The sequence below is a fragment of the Nipponia nippon genome, unplaced genomic scaffold (genome assembly GCF_047370975.1).
Source record: "Nipponia nippon isolate SJK-2023a ecotype South Korea unplaced genomic scaffold, ASM4737097v1 scaffold_1, whole genome shotgun sequence".
Lineage (NCBI taxonomy): Eukaryota > Metazoa > Chordata > Aves > Pelecaniformes > Threskiornithidae > Nipponia > Nipponia nippon.
This window is the reverse complement of record NW_028262290.1, coordinates 70,612,335-70,629,414: the sequence shown is the minus strand read 5'-3', so window position 1 is coordinate 70,629,414 and position 17,080 is coordinate 70,612,335. Positions and strand designations below refer to the sequence as shown.

At 42.7% G+C, this 17,080-nt stretch overlaps 1 protein-coding gene across 5 annotated transcripts in view; it reads left to right on the top strand.

The window, feature by feature from the left end:
- Positions 1 to 17,080, top strand: part of SLC6A18 (solute carrier family 6 member 18) — a 30,853-nt gene that overhangs the window by 7,354 nt on the left and 6,419 nt on the right. For 2 of the 5 annotated variants that reach the window (XM_009465901.2, XM_087759042.1), the window contains exons 2-8: positions 2,714 to 2,854; positions 4,222 to 4,359; positions 8,625 to 8,806; positions 9,198 to 9,308; positions 14,470 to 14,582; positions 14,870 to 14,998; positions 15,599 to 15,755. In XM_009465901.2, the coding sequence (XP_009464176.1) occupies positions 2,714 to 2,854; positions 4,222 to 4,359; positions 8,625 to 8,806; positions 9,198 to 9,308; positions 14,470 to 14,582; positions 14,870 to 14,998; positions 15,599 to 15,755 (971 nt within the window). Of the gene's footprint in view, positions 1 to 598; positions 1,155 to 2,713; positions 3,188 to 4,221; positions 4,360 to 8,624; positions 8,807 to 9,197; positions 9,309 to 14,469; positions 14,583 to 14,869; positions 14,999 to 15,598; positions 15,756 to 17,080 lie in introns of those variants that run through there. The other 3 variants (XM_087759049.1, XM_087759056.1, XM_087759066.1) reach the window with 3 other exon arrangements.

Below are 17,080 nucleotides of genomic sequence, written 5' to 3'. Positions count from 1 at the left end.
GGCACATCCTCCCTTATCTATTAAACAGAGCCCTTGACCATATAGTGCTAGAGGGTTCCTACCCTACTTACTGTTAGGTACCTGATACCTTTCCAGTATCCCTTTTCCTTTCTATGGGTGGGGGATTTTATTGTGGAAAAGAGTAAACTTCAAGTGCTTGAGCAAACTGTCTATGCTTTTCCTGACTATTTCCTTTTTGCCTAAAAAATACTGTAAAGCAAAGGAATGAATAACTGAAAACATATTTTTACACTACAAGCCGTTTATCTGAATTAGGTTCGAGAAAGATTAGCTCCATTAGCTATTTTTTCTTAGCCCAGTCTTCTGCCATATTTTCATATTTGCAGATAGCATACTTTTTATATTGTTCTCATGGAAAAAACAGTATTTTCTTTCCAAAAGTGTGACATTATGTTTTGCCATGCTGTAGATATGACTGGAGATACATACAAGCCAGCACAAAGTAAACAGGCTTTTATCAGCAGAATATCTAAACATGCTCTGCTGTCAATGGTTCAACCAGCAAACAGAAAAGGGGAGAGAGATAACAGAGGGCAGTTTGCACTAATTATTACACAGTTATTTCCAGGGAGATATGATATGGGAGATAGCTCAGTCCCTTACGGAGCGTTCTGCTAGCAAGGGCTCAGCATCGCATGGATTGCAGCAAACCAGGCGCCAGCCGGAGCTGGTGTGCGGCCAGGCAGCCGGGTGCACGAGCAGAGTGCTCTGCACTGCGGTGCTCCGGTCACTCGCCTGAAGGTTTTGCTCTGCCCAGGAGACAGCCCAAGGCATCAGACTGTCAGGAAGGCTGGGTGGGGGCCCTCAGGTGTGCTGCGGAGGGGGATATTGCAGCAGGTTTGAAGGAGAGTGCAGGACTGAGCGTGGTGCGAGGTTACTGAGTTCTTGCGGAAAGCATCTGCCAATTCCTTAGTATTTACGTGGGAGCTTCGGTAGGTAGCTCCAGGTGAGATTTCATCAAGTGGTAAAACACTTAAAAATAAACAAACTGTTGTGGTCCTTAACTCCCTCTGTAAATCCCTCTCTTAGGAGTGGTTTATAACAGCCACTTTAGAGCTTCCTCCAAGAAAGGGGACTACCGACCATGGGTACCGAGGATCCAAATTGAGGATTTAACATACTGGGAATTAACTGTAAGACTCCTTTTTCAAATCTGCTTCTAAGCAGTTAAAAACATCTTAAGAAATTGTATCATAAGGAGAGACATTTATTTCCACCTTTGGCAAATTAAGAACAGTCCTTCATTGAGAAGAGCTTTGCCAATTTTTGTTCCTATATATTTCTTGATAAAGGGCTAAGCCATTAAACAACACACCTCTGGGTGTTGTATGTAGTTATTGCAGCACCTAGCAATAGGTAGCAAAGTTATCGCAATACCCAGCCCCAGTGATTTGACTTATCTGCCCAGCCTTTCTAAATAGTCAGCAATTGCAAAACACAGGAGCCATTCCAGGAAGAGACCAGAAATCCTTGCACATTCCCCCGCCTCTCTCTCGGGGCCGAAGACGGAGCGGAGACCTGAGCTGCTCCGCTCTGCTCTCTCAGATGGTGATGATGATGGTGAAGCTGCTCTCCCTGCCAGCCTGGAGGGAGGGGAGAAGGTTTCCAGAGCGGGAAGAGCAGAGCTAGGCAGACTCAGATATGACATTAGGAGGCAAAGTTGAAACGGCATAACAAGGCACAGGTTTATTGACAAAGCGATGAGGAGCACAGCGTCGGTAGGAGTTGGTAGGAGGACTGGGAGGGGGCTGAGGCAGGACTTCTGTCTTTGTTTCCCCAAAGAAAAGAGGCTTCATGGTCACAGTGGTTGTTGGTCGTGGCAATAAACTTCAATCTATTAGACCTTTTTAATTTAATTGGACATTTGGGCAGGTGCTTTGAACATACTGATGGAACTTCTCCTTGTCTCATGAAAACCAGTATCTGTGCAAAGGAAGGAGACCCAAACTTCTGAGGGAAGGCGGAGGAGATGAGGCGTTGCACACCATTTTGTAGGAACCAGCGAGGCTACCAGTAAGATTGGTACCTGCCTGCAGGCACCCAACAGCATGTGCTGCCTCTGGCCCCAGGGAGCCGCTATGAGAAAAACAGTGAAGACGCAGAGGATACAAACTGGGAGAAAATCAGATTTCATTACTCCTTAGTCTCACAGAACAACTTCAGTCTGGCTTTCAGTTTTTCATTAGCCAGAGGCTCTGTGCTTTGAGCAGAACTTCATGCAATAAAGTAACCTGGTCTCTTTGGGGTCTCCAGCACAAAAATCCTGCTTTATCAGGGGAGGACAGAGGAACACACACCTGAGAGCTTTAGGGAGGGAAACAAGGTGATGCACTGAAGGGGAAACAGACAGTATAGGGGAGAGGCAAACCCTTGTGCTTTATGAGCAGGGGGAGAAAAGATGCTTAAAAGAAAGGGAAATGGAGGAAATAATGAGGCTATTTATAATGGGCTGTAGCAGTGCCTGAGGGGAAGCATCCTGCAGCACTAAGCATCCCAGTCCTTCCTCCTACACCTTCACCAACAAAATTACCAGTAACAGATGTTACTTGGCAGGTATCCCTAGCAATGCTCCCTCTCTCAACACATCCCACAAGGACTTTGTTAGGGTCATAAAGCAGACAAATTACAAAACAGTCATTTCAGTGAGATGCAGATAATCATGTGGCTTAATTGCACTTAATTGTGTTTTCAGGGGCATTCCTGATCCCATACTTCATCGCTCTTCTCTTCGAAGGAATCCCACTGTTGCATCTCGAACTGGCCCTAGGGCAGTGCCTGAGGAAAGGCAGCGTCGGTGCCTGGAACACCATCTCGCCTTACCTCGGAGGAGTTGGTACGTCTCTCAGGGTCCCAGCTCAAGGAACTGCAGCTGAGCTCCCACCCGGCACTCACTTCCTACATACCTGTGCCTGATGCTCCTTAGGACATCGCTCCCGTCAGGTGTTACCCCAGGCACACAGGGGCCTTAAATGCAAACCTCATAACCTTTGCTGTGGGAAGCATAACGATCACGAGCTCTGCTAGCCAGCACTGCCCCACTCCTGCCATGTCTTGGAGCTTACACAAGAGCTGCCTGCCCACAGTGCTTCTCGCTCCTCCCTCAGAGCCCCTCCATGAGCCAGTCTTCTCCTTCCAGGGACAGTCGGACTGGAGGGGGAACAGAAAGGTATGAAATCAGGAATGGGAGCCTGGTACCTCCTAAAGAACCTAAAGCACCTGTGAAAGTTTCCCTTCAGGAGAGGGGGGCACAGTGGGGCTACTGAAGGGAGATTATTACCATGGCTGGGCACAAGGGACAATCCACATGGCAGTGTGCATCAGATCGGTGCGCAGTCCTGTACCAGCAATTATTTTTTTTTTATTACTTAATTTACTATATACTGAAAAAACATATCTTGTGTCCTGTGTGCATTGTTAGGCTGCAAAAAGTGAATGGGAGCAGCCACCATTAGAGGGCTGAACCATTGGCTCTACTGGTTTTGAGATAGCACCCTCCTGCCTGCAGGGGCAAGGAGAAACCCTTGGATGCTCAAGCCAGCGCTGCTGGATCATGGCCTGCTTTAAGCAGGTGCCTGAAAATGGAAATGACAGCAACAGCCATGCCTGTGGGTGTGTGTGGCAGGAGAAGGGGTGGGTAAGAGGAGTTATCTAAGGGCAACCAGGAAGAAATACCAAGCAGCAGGGTGGTGCCTCCAGCTAAACCCATCTCCTACAATTAGGCATGTCCATCCTCCCTTTGCAAAAATGCAAGCAGGCAGAAACTGTGATGTTGCTATTCTTCTTTCCTTATTGTAGGAGCAAAACAGTTACCAGTTTAGGGCATACGTGCGTGATCTGGAATAAGAGAGAGCCCTCATGCAGCTATAGCGTGCTGCAAAACTTCAGTCTCTTTTGGCCTCTGCTATTAAAGTTGTCCCGTGCTGTAGCAAACAATGCATTATATACTAGAGCAAAGATTTCAACCCTAATTTTCAATATAAGTAGGGAGTGTCAGCTGCCTTGGAGCAGGGCTGGTGAGCTGGAGGACTGTGCACCAGTGTTTGGCTACTGAGGACACAAACGCCCATCTTTCATGTGAAAATCTTGGGGGGGAAACAGAAAATCTTGAAAAATTAGGAAACATGAGCTTCTAAGAGCAAGTGTTGTAACTGATAACTTTTTCCAAAGCTTTTCTAAGCTGAGATCTTGTGCTTTCTGCAGGGGTTGGTTCGTGGATGGTGTCAGTTCTGGTGAGCTTATATTACAACACCGTTTTAACCTGGGTGATGTGGTATTTCATAAACTCCTTCCAAGAACCTCTTCCTTGGAGTGTTTGTCCTCTAAATGAAAACAGAACAGGTAACTACCACTTCGAGCATCACTGCTAGCAAAAGGAGGATCACAAACGTCAGAGTCTGGGGGATAGCAAGGGGAAAAGGGAAGTTTTGTTTATTTTTTATGCTTGTGCTATGATACAAATACCAGTCTGAAAGAGCGTCCTCTGCTTTCTGACTATGGAGAAATAGTCCTTTATCAAGACACACGTGTCTGTTATCATAAACTACGTATCAAGACACATGAGATAGCATAACCAAGAACAAAATTTATGACTACATCTTTCAGTAACTGCTTTAAATGAGACTTTTGAGTTTTCATCAGGTGGTGATGCATTGGTTATGACTCATTAGAAGCTCTTATAAAAACCTTTCAGCTCATTGGCCATGACACGCTGAGAAAGATCAGATGAGTTGCCAGAGGAGGAAACACAACCCTACTGGAGAACTTTAGCTTCTGCCTGTAGATTGCTGATACTGCTTTTACACATCCAACAAGACGGCTTCCTAGAGCAGCTAACCAAGAAACCCCTGAGAAGAGAAGTCACACTTGATTTGACCCCGAGTTGTGCACAAGACCTAGTTTGTTTTCCTGTCAAAAAGCTACGAGAGTGATGATAGCCTACTCAGATTTATCATCCTCGCAGGAACAACAAAAGCCAGAAAGTCCATGACCCCTTTTGCTTGATTTCAAAATGGGAAACGAAATAACAGTGTTTAAAAAAAAAAAAAAAAAAGAAAAAAGAGCAACTAAATAAGCAAAACACTTTTGAGGTAGCGGAGAAACTACTTAAAGAGGGAACCTTTGAGGCTCAGACCAAATTCACACTATCAATGTGAAACCTTTAGTAAGACCAAAGACAGACAGTGTACCTAAACAGGATAAGGAAGACGGCTCTCAGTTCTTTAAAATTATTTTTCAGCTTTCTTTTTTGTTCAGAGCATGAGAGACGACAAGTTCCAGGGCAGAGCAAGAAACAATCTGAGTAAGAGGCTAAGAAAAAAGACAAAACGTAGCAGAAGTCAACTTTCTTTTGGAGACCTTAGGACTATTCTAGAGTAGGAAGACAATTAGACATCCCCCATCTTTGTTACAGAAGTAGAGAAAATTATTTGGGCCTTAAGAAATAGGATCCTTTCATTTCTCAGGATACAGATGTCCCAACTAATGAGCTAAACAAATGTTTTCCAAACCTGCTTTGGAGATCAACTTTTTAATCAACTAGTTTGGTATACAAAAAAACTGCATTTTTAGTTAAGCATCTTTTAGAAAATATTGAAGAAGTCCTTTAAGGATGGATTTTTCAATACCCGTGCCAAGATGAGAAGAACCTGCACTTCTCCATCATGATTGCAATGCTCTCTCCAGAGAGCTGCTTCCTAAGTGAGTCAAGTAGCAGCTGTTCCCATCCACCAGGCCTGGCTGAACGTAGACTAACATGGCATTATTTCAGGCTCACGTACTTAAGCTGGCACTAAAGGGACAAGAGCAGCAAAGCTTTTCACTGCAGAGCTCATTACTCACACACCCTGCTACAACCCACAGATTTTCATTCAACAGCCAGAGGCTGGGTATTCAGAGGCAACTGGCATTGCGCTGGTCAGTGTACGTCCAGGTGCACGCCCGATTCTTTTAGTTCAGAGCTGAGGAAAGGACACCAGCAACTCTGAGCACACGAGTGTCCTCATACACTGAAAGAGGATCACCAGCTTCAGGCGTAATAACATTTCAGTGGCAACCACACTTTCAAGTGTAAATTCCCAACTGGAAAGTCACTTGGCTAGATCAGTACATCACATACTTGCAAGTTTCTTCATTCTCCACCTTGCAATCTCACCAGAGCAAGTTTTGTTTGGAAGGTTTCATAAAGCCACAGTGACCACAATCATGATTACTCCTCTTCATCAGACTTTTGCCAGCTAGGCCAGCTTTCCAAGAATTTAGCCCAGAGTTGAGGTCAAGATTTTGCCACTACTTATTCAGGTCACTTTTCTCGCTTTTCAAAGGTAGGTGCCCTAACTTTTTGTCTGCTAGAAATTCTGTAGTATTTCAAGACTTACAAACCAGGAATCCCTTCTGCTGTCTCTGCTGGGATTTGCTGCACCTGTTCAATTAAAAATTTATCATTTGTAATTATTTATAATGTAATCTTCATTTTCCATTTTTACTACTTGGCAATCGTGTTATGGCTCTTTTATGGAAGAATAAGAGCAAAATGTTGATTTACCAATGTTACCTTTTTTACACTAGAAATAACAATTTTGTGATGTCTTTTGTCAGGGTTTCTTTTGCTCTTTTAAAAGATCTTCCTGTTCTCTTTAACCCAGCTAGGGCTGATGGCTCTGCAGCCCAGGGTCAGGTGGCAGGGGGTCCTCTCCTGCCGCTGGAGGCCACTCCACAAACCTCTCCCAGAGCTGGGCTCCTTGGTCAGTCCTTTCTCCTGAACCACAGCAGAAGGACCCACAGCCGCCATCTCTTCCAGAGGCTGGAGGGCTGCGAGGCGAGGGTAGAAGAGCAACACACTTTGCTTCCTCCAAATTAACATCTCCTGCATAACAAGAGACTCCCTTAAAGAAAAGGAACTTATCAAGGCAAAAAGTGAATCAAATTCGATTCACCATCAAGATCACAGAGCTGGCTGCCTGGGAGCAATGAAGCGTGCTTCCGTGCTGCAGCCACGGGGCAAGGAACTCAGAGGATCCCTGAGCTCTGCTTACTGGCTTAATTGCCACGTTGTTGATTTGTTGGTTTTCAGAGTTTTGTTGTGAATGGTGGCTGTTTCAGAAGTGAGTAAAAGGTCACAAGAAAAGGGAGAAATGGGCCAGTTTGAGAGCTTGATTGAACAGGCTGGCATTTCATACAACAGGAAGAAATGCAGAATGGAGGAAGTTGTTTCTTGTACCCTCAGGATTATTTTCCTAAAATCTACCATCGTGCCCAGCTCTGGAGTTTACACGGGAGAATAAGGAAGGTTTCCTGTAGCCACTTACCTCATTCAGCCACCTCAGACTTCCTGCCAGTAAATGCAGCATTTTATCATCCTCCTGCCCGCAGACATGCTCTTTGCCTTTGCAGAGTCACGACACGATGACCAATTTACCCTCCCGTGCAAGCAGAACGAGCCATCCCTTCTCCAGCCTGCGCTATCAGCCGTTCATGGCAGGAGAGCGGCAAACTGCCCTGCGTGAGCTATTCTGCTCAGCGCGTTAGGTAATCCGAGCAGGAGCCGATGGCCAAAGCTAACAGGACTTGACATTGGAGAAGGAGGGGAACAAAAGTTATGCTAAACTTGAATGGGATTGCCTGCAAAACAGCAGCTTCAGCAGGAGACATTGCAAGAAAATTAGCATGCTGTCTCAGGCAGAGGAAGAGATGCATTCAGGTCTTACCAGGCAGGGAAAGGAGAAAGAGCAGCCCCAGTCTTGGTGTGTGCTGGACCTCCTGGTTACAGGAATTGCTATCAGTGCCACCTCTGTTGGTTCCATGCAGTTTAACCCCAGCTCCTGGAACTGAACAGGGCTGCCTCGTGCTCTCAGGACACACCTGATTCTGGCTAGGAGCAAAGGCAGGAGCTGCAGCACCCAGGGAAGTCAGGCTTCCAGCTAAAGACAGCAGGTCAGTGGGTTTCCTGAAGATCCTCTGTCAACCTCCTTCAGGCACTTAGGTTGCACCTAGGCAGAGAGGTGAGCACAGGTCACGGCGTACGTCAGGCTCCTGGTTCCCTCTTCCCAGGCGCAGAGCCTGGCTGGGGAGTGCCCGCTCCCCCAGGCGCAGGTGCCCGAGGTTCCTGCTCAGAGAAGTCCTGGGAACGTGAACCAAAGAGGCTGGTGCCTGGGTCTTGCCCCACTCCATGGGCCGTGACATAGCCAGGGGATCCTGGGCTCAGATGTATCCTCAGGTATCTGAATCTTGTTACGGCTCCACCAACTTATAGACATACAGCTAAAAAATTTCATAGTCTCCACTGCAATTACAGTTTAGATTTTACCTTGCACTGAGTATGACACCTTTTCTATTTAGAAAGTTATCGCCTGTAGAAATGCTGCTGATGTTCTGGTGAAGGTCTCACGTAAGTCTCACAGTCTCAGCCTGCTGTGACAGAGTTTGTCTTGCTGCATATTCCAGACAGCGCAGAAAGGCCAATTCAGTCCATCTCTGTATTTGATTTGGCAGCCCACCGTCCTGCCACTCTCCATTAGTATAAAGTATTGCTCCCTAACCATACAGTGAGTGGGAAAAATATTGCCAATTTTTAAATTTATTCTTATGCTTGCCACATTTTTTTCCAGGACTCAACGAAGAATGTTACGAAAGTACCGCAGTAAATTATTTTTGGTACAGGAAAACTTTGAACATAACTCCCGATGTCACTGAAAGTGGCACGTTACAGTGGTGGCTCATTTTGTGCTTAGCAACTTGCTGGGCAATTGTCTATCTCTGCACCATCCGAGGAATCGAAACCACAGGAAAGGTACGGAAAGGATAGAGAAGTGCGCTATCCCACACTTTGGACCTTGCTCTCCAGATACTGAGTTTGACCACCAAGGAAAGCCTTCCCCATTTCCCACATTAGCACCATTTCAGTGTGCTCCTTGTCCAATGAAGCGATAACGGGGGTACAGGTGGCTCAAAATGACACTTGTCTTCCATTGCAAATGCTTCTGCCCTACCAGTCTCCTCCACACAGTTTTAAGACCAATTTTGTTACAAGTATGTTCTGCAAAAGCGCATTTTGCTTCTTATAAAGATGGCAATGTTAGTCTGTAACTGTCTTATCTGATATTATTAGGATTGTATGTTGCAATAACTTAAATAGGATTTATCGATGTTATCATCAGTAACTTCTTACTTTCTTACTTTAGGCAATTTATGTAACAGCAATATTTCCTTACCTGGTCCTAACTATATTCCTTATTCATGGACTCACTCTACCAGGAGCCACTGACGGTCTGGTTTACCTCTTCACCCCTAATGTAAGTATTGCTGCTATAGTCAAAAATATTATTTTTCCTTTTTCTCCCCCTCAGATCTCATACTGTATATTCATTTTCCAGCAACTCCTGATCTAGCTCCCTATCCAAGAGCTCAGCTAAGCTCTTTTCTGAGATGAAGTGATTTAGTATTTTAATATACTTTAGCAAGAAGTAGCAAAGTATTTAACAGTTCAGTAATAAGCATATCAGAAAATATTGGAAAATTGAGTATGTTATGGGTGCCTTGGTCTTGAATGTGTAAATGAAACTGATGCACTTCATGAACAGAATCATCTCTCTTTTACACATGATAAAGACGGGATTTCCCTGCCGATGCTACAGAATTTACATAACTTTAATCTTTTAAGAATTCACAAAGAAAATGACTAAGGAATTACACTGCAAAGTGATTTTTTTTTTTTAAGGTTGAAAGTAATTTTCTCCTACCCCTGCCTGTTTCTCCATAGCTGAAGCTTTCCCCCTCGCCGTAGCTGCCCCTAAAAGACAGAACTGCTGGAGAATACCCCTCTCCCATTTCTTCTCATCTTCTCAAAGGGACAGGAGTCCCAGATCCCTCCATATACTGGCCATGTCAGAAGGACCTCTTTACACTGTCCTTAGCAGCCTTCCCAAATGCAAAGTCAAATTGTCCCACCAAGTGGTTGCTATCAACCGCAGGCTCCCCACAGCTCTGCCTTCGTGCTAAAAAGCTCCATAAAGCCATGAGTGTAGAGGAGGACAAGCAGCGCCCACTGACAGATGGTCTCGGAGCACCCTCTGCCTCCACAGCCACAGCAGTGCTTCCCATCACAGGAGCACTGGGTATTTCCCTTTCAGTTCCTACGACAGGAACACAGGCATTAAGGAAAACATAAGCCAAGAAGCCCGGAGATACGTTATATACCAGCCTGGAAAGGGACAACATCAAGAGAAAGCTCAGATGAGACACCTCTTTTATCCCTCCCCCTGCAAGCCCAGTGCCATGGGCACCCGTGTGAATGCTGTCAGCTGTCAAAAAGGACAACCTTCATCTTCATAGGAGACCAGGACAGGTACTTGCATTTTTGTAGGGCCCAGACAGGACAATAAATGCTTGGTGCAATGTCTTAATTAAGAAAGAAGTTTAGACAACACAACCAGAACAAGGTTGTCATTTGGTCTCAGCCCAGCTGCCGGGTTTCTCTGGAAGAGCTCAGGCATCTTCAGGACTTACGATCACTGCACAGTGAACTTAATGCAAAAACTAGGTTTGTGTGTATTCACAAAGCCTGGAGGTATTGCCGTGCTGAGGGTGAGCAGATCATCATAAAAGAAGAGCTGGATGGTTTTGTAGACTGGCACCAGAAGTCAAAATGAAAATCCATCTGCAATCAACCTGCAGTTAATGATTAGTCGGTTTGAGGAAGCAGATCCTGGGGACATCCTTGAAGAGTTATCTGAAGATGGTTTTGGTGATGAAACTGTGTTCTTATCTACAAACATGGAAAAGCTGATGCAACAGCCTGGTAAGTGATATCTGCTACTGGTGTTGCTATTGCATAGAAAGTTATAGCCTAATTCAGAGAGATGGCTTTGTTAAACTAACATACCAACTGCTATGGAGGATTTTCGCACTTCAAGGACTTCAAAAAGACAGTAGGCATGCAACTGCAACGTTTCCTTTCTTCTTCCCCTTCGCCCACCACTGCAGTACCAGTATTGCATTTTCTCTTAGACTGTTTAATGAGGAACTATTCCCACCACAGCCATCAGTAAATACACGCATTTTTCTTGTTACGCTTCTCCACAGGGGATGTCCCAAAGTGAGTTGTACAGGGAGGTTGTTGGTTTGTGAGGGTTTTTTTGGCAAAGATTTACCTGGCCCACCCAGACCACATTAGCTTACAAAACTGTAAAGCCTATTTCTTAAGTGTCTGCTGTTTTCTTCTTCTTCCCCTGTTTTTTTTTTCAGGAAGCTTGTAAAGTTTTAGCAAAATAAAGTAAAAGTCAGCTGACCTACTGCCTGTTTCGGTTTGCTTAAAAAAAAAAAAAAATCATCCTTCTTGACATCCCCCAGTCTTTGGAAACAATCTTTTCCAACTTTTTTCCAACTTTGCAGTGCAGTAGAAATTGTAGTTTCTCTGTAATAGCTGCCACAGCCACTCCCTGGTAACTGTTATGCCTCACTGTTGTTTTTGAAAATCTGTGAAAGAAAGTAATACATAGTGCTAAAAGTCACATCTTACCCAGTTTCAACATCATAATCACCCAAATGAATTTAGGTTTTCTTTTTTTCCAAACCACCATTGTTTAAGTTTATTCACTTTCCAAATTTGTATTTTAGTTCTCATTAATAAATATCACAAATAATAACTGCATGCATATGGATTTTAAATATGGCAGGCTGTGGTTTTATTTTCATGCAGAAATATATAGTCGGCTTTTTGCCATCTGACACACTTTCACACCTTAAATTCCAGAACAAATAATGAATATTTCTTTTCATCAACTTTCAGACATGGAGAAGTCTGACAATTTACTCATCCTCTCTAAATCGTTGGCTACCTGGAAAGCGAAGCTGCCAAGAAAAGAAAAAAGATACTGAAGTTATGCTCACAGGCACTTGAGGGGAAAGCAGAAGTTGTACAAAGACGAAGCAACACAGGAACTGGAACAGAGACTTTTGGAAAGGTTCTTGGGGGAAAAAAAAAAAAATCAGAAGCAGCAGAAAAGGAATCTCATCAAGCATCAGCAACAGTCTCTACACGGTTCAGCTTCTGTGGACATCTGTGTCAGCTCAGGAGCACAAATGCCTCCTTCTCCAGTCTCTTTCACATCTGAAAGAGCTACACAGACTGTAAATGTTTGGGGGTCCTCTGGGAATGAACACTTCCAGGAACTTGGTTGGGCCACTGACGCCTGCACCCAGAGCTCTGCAGATATTTAATGAGCAGTGAGAACAGCCAAGAAAAAGAAAAAGGCAGCACAGGCACCAGATCCTCTATCACAGAGGCAATTTGTAATTTTTTCCTCTATTTTGCAGTTTAGTTTTACACCTGATATATTACTGTGAATGGACACTTCAAACTCCTTTCAAGGTACCTGGTCTGTCCATATTGTTTCTGGTATTAAGGAGAATGAACATTACCTTCATGAACTGCTGTCTTTAAGTGCAGCATTCCTTGTTGGCCACTTGCTTATGAGAAAAGCAATAGCTGTTTTTATACCAAAATTACACATCACAGGGATCCCTGTGTTTCATGCGTTCAAGTATCCAAACATCTCACTGCCTGGGGGGGAGCAATTATGCTTCCTTTCCTCATTACTCCCGTGTTCATTCATTAACATTCTGGTTGTATACCTCCATCTGCATGTTTCCAGCTTCAGCACATTTTTTCTTCTGAAGACACACTTATGAAATCTGTATGCCATATTACTGAAAATATAAAATAACATTTAGATTCATAATTACTTGCTTAAGACCAGATAACGACATTGTCACGGCACGCTTGCCTGTCCACTATTTCTTCAGGTTTGGGAGTTGATTAGTACCTTTCACAGTCAATAAATGCATTACACCTAGCACCAAATTAAACTGTCTCCAGACTCATTTGCCAAAGTCCCCAGTCAGAAAGCCAGACTTGCAACAGCCGCCTCTGTCAGCACTGGCAATTGACTTGGCAGCACCTAATCAAACTGCGAAGGCCATGCAGAAATGCGAATGCTGAGTTTCTGCACTGCGGTAGCAATCTAGTTCTGCACCTGCACAAGGTCCTACTAGCGCGCACTCTGGCACTGGATCTTTCAAAATAAACCTCTAGAAAGGATCGCCTAAGCTGAAGCATTTCAGCCAGTAATGGTTACACATACCTGCTTGCTATGCTATGTTGTACAAAGCATTATACCAGTTCTGCCGTGGTCAAAGCACTGGCATACCTGTGGAGAAAGCATCTGCAGTAATGGCACTCACTGCAGCCATCCACACTGAGGTGAACCCGTTATTCTCGCTCTCCAAGCTCAGGCCAGCTGCAGAGAAACCCAAAACGCTATCAAGGGTCTTCTGGCATACTTTCCTCTCATTCCTACAAATGCTCCCAGCAGGATCATTCCTACAAACGTTCCTAGTCATGTGCTAGGGTGAACAGCACAGGCACATAGACACCACACAGAAAACATACAATTCACCCTGCACGACTCGAATGCAGATTTGACTCAGACTGATGTAAAACAAAGTGAAATACTCTACAGCCCCGGTATTACTTTTGGGCCAGCTGGTTTTTAAAACACTCATTCTTAACTAATACTGGTTTCTATCCCCCCTACTTGATAATGGATCAGAAAGTAATTCATCTGGTAAGGTATGAATATAACACGCCACTTCTTAGTTTCTGCGGAAAACTAATGTTTACTGAGTACATTTACATTTTGTGCATTACTTATGTTTTTCTTTTAGACTGATTTTAATGGTAAGATTCCTTCTTAGTACAGCTAGTTAAAATTGCATATTATTCTCTGTAATCCAACAATTATTGACTTTTTAATTTAGCTTCATCTATCACGTCGCCCTTACATCAAAATTCAAATTTCACTCTGTCAATTTCTCCTTTTTTCCTTATTTTCCCTATGTTGCTCTTTTATCTTCTATTGCTGTTTCCACAGTACTTTGACTCTAAGATGCTCTTTTTAATGAATGTCCTCTTCTTTTCTGCTTGGACTTTTAGTCTTTTTTTAATGTTTTTTAAGAGAATTTCGATAGCTATGGTATCATTTTGTGTCTTAAAACAATGAAGTATTTGTTTATACAGTTTTAGGAAGATAATATTCTTAAACTGTAAGCTACTCAGTATGTGGATTAACAAAAAGAAATAAATTCAGGAAAAGTGTAATGTACTGTCCCTGTTGTGTGCCTAATGCCTATCATTTAGAAACACATTTTTGTCATCAGACAGAAGAGGTGTACAAAGAAATAGATTCTATGATCACTACATACATTTAAATAGACCAAATTATGTCTTCAGAAACACCTGCTTTACTGACATGTTTTGTACTCATTTTCAGTGTATTTAGATGGCAACACAACTCACAATTTCAGAAGTGAAATAAGAGACGAGCTATGAGCACTGGTAGAGAAAAAGAAATTTTAATTTAAGCCTAATACATGCATTTGTTCCAATTATTTCAGCTGAACACTTTGAAAAATCCCCGTGTATGGCTTGATGCAGCTACCCAGATTTTCTTCTCTCTCTCTTTGGGTTTTGGAGGGCTTATTGCATTCTCAAGCTACAACCCACCAAAGTAAGTAGAAAGACCACCTTTATAAATTGGCTGAATTCTTGCTGCATTTTGTGCAATTTTCTAAAATTTTCAAAACTCTTTCCTTAGGATATTTATAAAGGATCTTATTTTTTCTAAAGGATCTTAACAGCTGCTGTCTTTCTAAATGGCCAAATAGATTTTCTAACAGGAAGGGGGAGGAAAAAAAAAAACTAAACAAATAAAACGTTTGCAGAAATACCTGAGAGAATCACAGATAAAATACTGCCTTTTTTTGGTCACTTCACTTGTTTGAATGCTATTTCTAGAAATGACTGTGAAAAGGATGCTGTGACAGTAGCAATTGTGAACAGCATGACATCGCTCTACGCTTCCATCCCAGTCTTCTCTGTTTTGGGGTTTAAAGCAACCACGGGCTACTGGGACTGCTTGGACAGGTGAGAAACTTGCGTTTCCAGTGCTATACTGTGGTTTCAACACCTAAATAGATAAGGTGTTACTTGAAAAACATGCATTTAGAGAATTTATTTTCACAAAAAAGGAAAAGCATCTGTGTGGAGAAGCCTAATATAAAAATAGAAAGTATTATGGCACTGAGGCAAGAATGATCAGGGGTAGCATCTGTAAGAAGCAAGACAAATTATAAAACAATCCATTCCAAGCAGTGCATCTCAATCTCAGACTAGCATTAGAAGTAGCTAAAAAAACCACCCATTTCCTATTCCACCAGATTCACTAAGTTACTAAACACAAGTAATGGAAATGATCTGGAGAACTGATAAAATAAAAATAGAAACATTTCAGAGACTGAGTCTGCATAAAGTACTCAGGGTTTGTATCTGAAAGAGAAGACATTAAATAGTCTGAATATTTTCTCCTAACCATTTAAGTCCTCATTTAATATTTTCCTTTATATTGTAAATAAGAGCACAGAAAGTAAACACAACTTTCTGTTAACATCTAAATACATGGCATAGCATTTCCAGCCACATCATCTGCAAACGTTTAAACTAATGATATGTTGGCTTCTCTGTCAGGAACATTATCAGAATCATCAATGAATTTGATCTTCCAGAAGAAAGCATTATGCGACAGAACTATACAGCCTGGATTAGTTTCCTAAATTCATCATATCCAGAAAAAATTGCTGGACTCAAACTGAAAGGCTGTGACCTTCAAGAATTTCTTGATCAGGTACCATAATTGTTTTCAACAAAGTAACCCTTAAACATAATATGTAGAAGGACTGGTATCTTCCTTTTTCTTATAAGTACTTGAACGTTACTCTACTTGTAATGAATATATTATACATAATCATGAAACAAAACAATTTTTCAAAATCTGAAATAATAACACTGCTGTAGGACAGTCTGAGCTCAAAGCTGTCTGGTACGGCATGCAAAATTACATATTATTATCACAAAACTAATCTTCAAAGGTGCTCCTGCCTGGAGCCTACTATGGACACTAGATTCAGTCCTACTTTGGTTTACAGGAATAAGCACACCAGAGGAAACACATCTAGCTGAAAGATTATAGAAAAAGGATGCTGAATAGGAGTTTCCTAAATCCATATTTTGGAAAGTATAAAAAAAAAAAAAATCTATTAAAATGTTCACTCTTTGCCTTCAATCGCACATATATAGCCACCAGGAAGGTATCTTTTCACAGCCTTCTCTTTTATCTTCTTTTCCCCATCTTTCTATTCCCTCTTGTCCTCTCACTTTTATTTTTCCTCCTCTCTGCACAGGATATCACCAATATTTTAATTGGTTTTTTCCCCCAAACCCCCTCCCTCCCACCAAAATATATCATGATCCTCTCCCTTTCCTTTCCCTCTGCCTCCTAAAACATGTCCCCTGCCACTAAACACAGATGTTTCTCCTCTGTTTACTTCTCCAGCCTCATTCCACTTGCTCCAGCGATCCCACCCAGTCCTGTAACTTTCATTTACTGCTCACCCATTTGTACTCCCTTGTTACAAGTCCTTAACCACCTAATGAGAAAAGAATAGGGCCATGGTTGGAGGAGAGAATAAGAAAGAAAGGAGCTTGAGAAAAAAATAAAATAAAATCTTAGGACCAAAGGGTGGACACATTTGCTAGAGGTAGCGTGCTAATGCACGATAGCCTTAACACAGAATGATGGTGAAACAGGCTATTTTACTCACTATGATGAAGTCCAAGGACAACATTCCAGGCCTGACACACGTCAGCTTCTCTTTTGTCTGGCTTCCTCTGATGGCACCCATTTCTGATTTACGGTTTGACATATTCTACTTCACTTCCAAATTAGAGCAACATTAGCTTTTTTCAATGCTTAGATTTAAATATTCTTGTCCTTGCAAGACTGAATTCAAAGAAATTTGGCCGAGATGATTGTTTTTTTCCCCTATTAGCCTTTTCTGCCCTGGTAATTATGTGGGGTTTTGTGATCAACAGTTCACCAACTCTCTTGCTGCTAGAGTGGCAATCATATCCTTATTTACATATTTTTCTTTCCAGCAGCTATTACATCAT